The sequence below is a fragment of the Octopus sinensis genome, linkage group LG9 (genome assembly GCF_006345805.1).
Source record: "Octopus sinensis linkage group LG9, ASM634580v1, whole genome shotgun sequence".
Classification (NCBI taxonomy): Eukaryota; Metazoa; Mollusca; class Cephalopoda; order Octopoda; family Octopodidae; genus Octopus; species Octopus sinensis.
Genome location: NC_043005.1, coordinates 65,924,536 through 65,932,035, shown reverse-complemented (window position 1 = coordinate 65,932,035; position 7,500 = coordinate 65,924,536). Strand labels below are relative to the sequence as shown.

The 7,500-nt window shown below is 37.3% G+C and overlaps 1 protein-coding gene across 1 annotated transcript in view; it reads right to left on the bottom strand.

The window, feature by feature from the left end:
* Positions 1-7,500, bottom strand: part of LOC115215440 (synapse-associated protein 1) — a gene marked incomplete at its 5' end in the record, with an annotated part of 79,993 nt that overhangs the window by 61,819 nt on the left and 10,674 nt on the right. Inside the window, one exon of the mRNA XM_036506019.1 lies at positions 2,349-2,431. Within this exon, the coding sequence (XP_036361912.1) occupies positions 2,349-2,431 (83 nt within the window). The remainder of the gene's footprint in view (positions 1-2,348; positions 2,432-7,500) is intronic.

The following is a 7,500-nucleotide window of genomic DNA, read 5'->3' as shown; positions in this document are numbered from 1 at the left end:
TGTCTCCTTGGTCTCTAGATAAAAGCAACACGTCTCTTTGGTCTATGTAACCCTGGAGTTCAGCAGTCTTCGCTTGCCACCAGGAGTTCTGGATTTCTCTGAAGCATCTTTGACACATCTGCGATTCTTGTTGCTTCTTGTCAGATGGTTTTCAAAAGTAATATATGCTACTCTTTTCCTTTTGATCAGATGTTCAACCTCTTCACAATTTTCAGCAAACCAGTCTTGCTTCTGGTGCTTTGAGTAGCAGTTGACCTTGTCTGCAGAAGGCGTTACAGCATTACACACTGTTCCAATCATTTAGTAAAGGATTCCCATTCTATCTTTCCCTCAGATGTTGGCAAACTGCTTCTTCGAAGGATTGGGATGTTATTGAGTCCTTCAGTTTGCAACAGTCATACCTCGGTTTGCACTTTTGAGTATTGGGATACCAAGAGGGTGGATGGATGGAAAAGTTGAGACAAAAGATCACAAGCCGGTGGTCTGTCCAACTATCATCAGTGCCTAGCAAGGATCTAGTGATCCTCATGTTCCTCTTTTCTCTGATCCTTGTCAATACATAATCCAGAATATACCAGTGTTTTGACCTCAGATGTTGCCAGATTGTTTTGTGGTGGGTTGGAAGATGGAAAATGGGGTTCATACTATCAGGTCCTTTTCTACACAGAGTCTGAGGAAGAAGAATCCATTGGTATTGCAGTTTTCAATCCTGTGTTTGCCAAGGATGCCTTACCAGAGATTGTGATTGTGACCAACTTGGGTGTTGAAGTTACCAAACATGTTCAGTTTATCATTACACAGAACAGCTTCAATGGTAGCATTGACAGAGTCATAGAAAGCATTTTTAATTTCATCATCTGAGTCTAGAGTTAGAGTACAGATTGAGAGCAGTATAAGGTCTTCTTGAGTAGTGGGATTTGGATGGACATCAGATGTTTGCTTGTTGATGTCAGGGTCAGGTTGTGTTTCTTGACCAACTGAGTTTTCATGGCAAGTCAGACACCATGGATGCAAGGTTCACTAGCATCCTTTCCTCTCCAAAAGAACATGTAGCCAACTGCCTTCACACTGCCATCACCAGACAAATGAGTTTTGTTCAGAACAGTTATGTTAATGTGGAAGAAGGCGAGTTTTTGGGAGACAAGCACAGTATGCCTTTCAGATTAGTAGGTAGTTTGTATGTCCTTCAAAGTCCTCATGTTCCATGCTCCCAAAGTCAGAGAATGGAATCAAATTTTTCCACTGCTAGGATAGGATTCCACTAGTCATGGCAAACCAGAGAGCAGTGTCCAATATTTACCCCACCCTTTTTAGTGGCTTCCCTGTACAGAAAGGGCAGCAGTGTTCCTAAATAGGCCAGCCTTGACATGTACACAGCTGCCAAAATCCTATGTTACTGCTACTTCACAGAGAAAATGACAATTGTGTGCACATCACCAATGTGAGTTAACAAGCTAGAAGCTTCCAGCATACCAAGTCTGCTGCTGTTGCCTGTGGGACATTGCCATTGGACTTGAAGAAGCGGTGGAGAGCATCATACAGGGTCCAGATGGGCTGTTTACATGTTTTTATTAGGGTGGATGATGTTTCACAAAACCAATGCCCACACACTTTGCTCCAAGGCCTCCTCTGTGGCTCATCATGTGGTTGAGACAGGCAGTCTTGGAACAATGGAGTTGTAGGGAGTTGCCAAAACCCAATTCTTTTAGGGATTGCCTTGACATCAGCCCAAATGTGAGAACATGTCTAGTCATGGGGAAATAATATTTTGGAAACCATGACAGGAAGGGCATCTGTTTGTAGAAAAACCATCCCCACATATTGTCTGCCCCATGTGATCATGGAAAAGAGGATGTCAAATGATGGTGACAATGTCTTCACTGCATACTAACATTGATTTTTATTAGCTCCACCCTCTCCTTATCCCACCACCACCACCTAAATAAAACGATGACAACAACACACACAAAAACTGCTCCATAGTGCCTGATCTGATATCAGTTTACTTCATTTGCAGTGTTAAATTAAAAGCTCCCAAACACATTAGCTTAGAAGAAATGTGTTGAATTACTTGGGAACAACATGTTTAGTGCTGCTCTGAAACAATAAGTTTATTGAGACATCTTAAACATATATGATATTTGAGATAAAATGTAGGGAGGAATGCTAGAAAGGAGAAGTGAGAAATGATATGTATATTTAAATAGAAGATAGCATAAATCAAGCTAAGCTAAAAAAATCAGAATTTATCACATAGCTTTCAACAAGTTTAAATTCCTGGACGTTTTTGTTAGCAATTGTCTAAATTTAGCAATTTTGTTAGCAATTATCTGAAAAGTCCTGCTTACCTTTTCTTCGACTGTTGTCTTAAGCTGTTTGGCAGTATCAGCAACTGTCTTACTAGCAAATTTTCCAACACTGAATAAATAACCTGTAAAGAAAATAGAAGGTAGCAACTTAAACCAATACCAAGTGGGGTTGTTTTAGTCAATGATGCAAAAAAAAAACAGATACATATATATTAAAGGAAAATATGAAATAAAAAAACATTGAATGAAATTACACTGGTTTCAAATTAGGGCAAAAGGTCAACAATTTGGTGGGAGGGGATAAGTTGATTACATTGAATCCAGTGCTCAATCATTACTTTGTCAACCCCAATTGGATGAAAGACAAAGTCGACCTCAGTGGAATTTGAACTCAGAATGAAGTGATGGACAAAATGTTGTTAAGCATTTTTCCTAGCATGCTAATAGTTCTGCCAGCTTGCTGTCTTACCTTTTTACTCTTTAACTTGTTTCAGCCATTTGACGGTGGCCATGCTGGAGCACCACCTTCAGTCGAACAAATCAAACCCAGGGCTTATTCTTTGGAAGCCTAGTACTTATTCTATCGGTCTCTTTTGTCAAACCACTAAGTTACGGGGACATAAACACACCAGGATCAGGTGTCAAGCGATGTTGGGGGGAAAAAAAACAGACACACAAACATATACACACACATACATATATATACATATATATATACATATATACGATGGGCTTCTTTCAGTTTCCGTCTACCAAATCCACTCACAAGGCTTTGGTCAGCCCAAGGCTATAGTAGAAGACACTTGCCCAAGGTGCCACGCAGTGCGACTGAACCCGGAGCCATGTGGTTCGTAAGCAAGCTACTTACCACACAGCCACTCCTACGCCTATAAAGCCTCCTACGTCTTCTTGAATAAAATTATATTAAATTAGCCTTTTAAGAGAGCGTTTCCTATTGGTGAGTGTGCTTGTGAGAAATGAAGTATAATGGGTGGGAGAGAGAACAAATTACCATTTTTAATAAAATTAAGATGGTTTTTACCTTTTAAACTTGCCCGATACCATGGTAAAGAAAGAACTACATAAATACAAACTCTCTTTTGAATTCTCATTTATATATGGAGAGGGCAGAAAAGAATTTCACTTTATAAATGTATGCACAGGTGCAGGCATGGCTGTGTGGTAAGAAGCTTGCTTCCCAACCGCATGGTTCCAGGTTCAATCCCATTGAGTGGCACCTTGGGCAAGTGCTTCTACTATAGCCTCAGGCCAACCAAAACCTTGTGGGTGAATTTTGTAGATGGAAACTGAAAGAAGCCCATTGGATATGTATGTATATGTTTGTGTGTCTTTGTGTCTGTGTTTGTTCCCCCCATCACCGCTTGACAACTGGTGTTGGCGTGTTACATCTCTCTAACTTAGCAGTTCAGCAAATGAGACTGGTAGGCTTTAAAATATAAGTCCTGGGGTTCATTTGTTTGGTTAAAACCCTTTAAGGTAGTGTTCCAGCATAGCCACAGTCAAAAGCCTGAAACAAGTAAAAGAGTAAAAGAGTGTGTGTGTGTGTGTGTGTAAAGAGAGAACACAAATGGGTTGAGGATCACTACAGCTGTTTCAAATGTGTTTTTTTTTAAAGAATAAACTGATTACATCAATGGTGAATTAAAACATAAAATAAAATTAAAAATTAGGTTATGAAAACATAAGTTCAGAAAAAATATTGTTCAGAAAAAGTATCAAGATATGCACCAGCAGCCGTCCAAGAGTTTGGACCTGGAGATCTCCATTTCCAGCGACTTCGAGGGCCACCTCCCAGTGGTGTCGGGCATCAACGAAGAGCCCTCGACTACAATAAGACAACCAAAGTTTTTTGGGTTTTTTTCCCAAGCTCTGGGGTCTCCTGCCCCTAAACCCTAGACCATCACCTAATTATCCTTACCTATCTCGTTGCTTAACAACAACAACAACCAGCAGCAGCATTAAAGTTTTCAGTAACAAAGCTCAGACCAAGTTGTTTGCTAGCCAAAATTATTTTTCATTTCATTTTAGTTGTTTGTTTCCTATTTACTTTTCTTGCAGCTGATGTATCTATTTACTCTGAGAAATGTATAAAATTTCCCCCTGATAAACACTCTATATTTTCCCTCTCTCTTTTTCTCTCTAACTCTTATTTCAACAAACTTCTTAACCATATCATTCTCCTTTTCATATCATTATCATTTCTTTCATTCTCTTTCTCTTCACCTCTTACTTCCACTAACTACATGACAGCATAATGCATCAGCTAATAATACATCACTACCCTCTCTCTCTCTCTCTCTCTATCTGCATTTCTTCTGGGTATCCACTCATATATACTTTGCGTATTAAGGCTACCACTGGTTTCATATCATGAAAATACCTTAATTTTTTTCAAGCTGATCACATAGAGAAATTGGTGTTTGTCACCCCCAGGACATCACCCTTCTACCAAACATTGTAGTTCCAACTCTTTTTCTCTATATCTCTCCCTTCAACTAACTTTTTAACCATGTAATAACTAATACATTCTCCCTACCTCACATTTTTAACACATCTCCCTACTTTTTTTTTCTCACACTTTGCTTCTCCCTTGAACTAACCATGCGACACTTTTCTTCTTTCTCTCTTCCTTCTTTTCTACTTCTTTCTTTCACCCCTCCTTCTCCCACCTTTCCTCTCTCATTCCATCTCCTTCTCTCTCAGTCATTACACCTACTCCTCTTTCTAACTAACTAAAGCAAACAAGCAAAATTATAATATAGATTAAGTTTTAAAATTGTTTTGCAAAGCAATTTCTTTATTCAGAGATTAATTCAGTAAACACTTTTCATAATGCCCTATGGTATGCAAGTAAGAATAAACAAATAAATGTGTGTGTGTGTGAGTATGTGCACACATACACGCATGTCTGTGTGTATACCTACACACACACACACATGCACACATTTTGTGTTGGGCCTACAACTCTGTAAAGTTGTACAGGAGTGGCATACAATATATGCTACATGACATGACATGCATTTCTAGATTTCTAGACCGATCTGGATCCACATGTCTGACCAAATACAATTTCTTCCAGGGAAGAGACAGTCAATCGGGAAGAAAAAGTCACAGAAATTGGAGAACTGATGCCAGTACAGGCTTGGTGATTTAGAAAGGACAAGCAAAGCTGCCCTCAGCAGAATTTGAACTAAGAGTGTAAAAACTCAGAATGAATCAAGCAAAGAAACCTATCCCATGTTCTAATAATTCTTCCAATAAGCTACTTCCCTCTCAGTCATCTCTCTCTCTTTGTATGTATGTATGTATGGATGGATGGAGGCATGTGTGTGCGTGTGTGTATGTATGTATGTATGGATGGATGGAGGTATGTGTGTGTATATACAAGGGAGTACCCAAAAGAAACCAGGATTTTGCAAAATTATTTTATTCACTTAGTTTTACATGTTTACACTTTTACCACCTTCAAAGTATTATCCATTTGTAACAATACATCGGTCCAGGCACATTTTCCACTATTCAAAGCAGTGCTGGAACTCTTGTAAAGTGATGCCATTTAACGCTTCCGTTGTTTTTGTGTGTAGCAAATGCACAGGAGCATTAAACACTTAAAATGTGCAGAAAACAGCTTCCATCGCATATATATGTGTGTGCGTATATATATATGTATATATATATATCATTAATTAAATATATTCTGTTAGAATATTATACACTGAATTTATACTGAGTGCTCTTTGTATAAAATGTCAAAAATAATACTATAAAGTATTTAGACATTAATACAAGCGATTCTATATACTCTAATTTGAAATAATATCAAATATGAAATTCAATATCAAAAAAATTCCTCACGAAGATATATATGTCTAAAATAGTATTTTATTAAAAATATATGTAAATATATGAAACATGACAGTTTAAAAGTTTGTTAATTAATGCGTCTTACGATCGTTTCGTGAAATTATTGTCATTATAATAGAGTCCATTGTTGATACACATTGATAGACAATACTTCCGCTCGTCAGAAATGGAGAAGATAAAGCTTTTATAATATATCGAATGTTGTTTTAAAAATAGAAAAATATATGAGAAAGTATTTTTGAAAAACAGATAAAAATTTACTGGTTTAATGCAGGTCGATTTTTGTAATAAAATTTAAAGTTTGTATTAATATTCTTGGGTACTGAAGTGGAAAGTAGCACAGATTAACAGAGAGAGAGGGGAGAGAGAGAGAGTGTGTGTGTGTGTATGTACACACACACACACACATATATATATATATATAATAGTAATATAGGTGTATAAAGGCTAAATGTGAATTCGTCCTTTAATTGGAGGTTTCCAGAAATAATTTCTTATGTTGATTCTTCATACTTCGCTGTAAATTTATGAAGATATGAAAGTAGTACTTGTATATAATGTATGATGAATTTATGGAATGAAGTTCCATAAATCCCATCAAATTCGTTAAAGATGGAGGAAACAAGTTGTTAAAATTTATAAGTTTAATTCTTGCAGATAATCATTTCATACAAGGATATCATCATCATCATCGTTTAATGTCTGCTTTCCATGCTAGCATGGGTTGGACAATTTGACTGAGGACTGGCAAACCAGATGGCTGCACCAATCTGATCTGGCAGAGTTTCTACAGCTGGATGCCCTTCCTAACACCAATGTTTGAATTAAATTAAATAAATATCACTGTACCCTTCAGTGCAGGAAGGAAAGAAACCATAATACAAGGAACTTAAAAAAGAATAGAGTAGAAAAAAATTGGTTCTAGGAGAGTCATATAGGTATCCCTGTAAGAAAGAGATGGGAGTCATATCGGATATTGAACCATAAATAACAGCTTCAATGGTTATTTGAAGATATAAGTAAAGAGGTATCGGAGATGTTCCCTCTATAGGTAATTATGGAAATTAGAATTATAGTTCCATATATGCAGTGTGGGGCAAGTAAGTAGGAGAAATGTCCAATGGGAAGACAATACCAAATGTAAATTAAACCTAACCATTGAAATCAATACGGAGTATAATATATTTCTAAAAAATCAATAAAAATTTTAGTAGTCGTTGGCTGGTGGATTTGGCTAAAGAGAATCAGGCACTGTTTGCAACAACAGCCTACACAAAAATTCTTCTTCATATTCTTCCTTTTCATC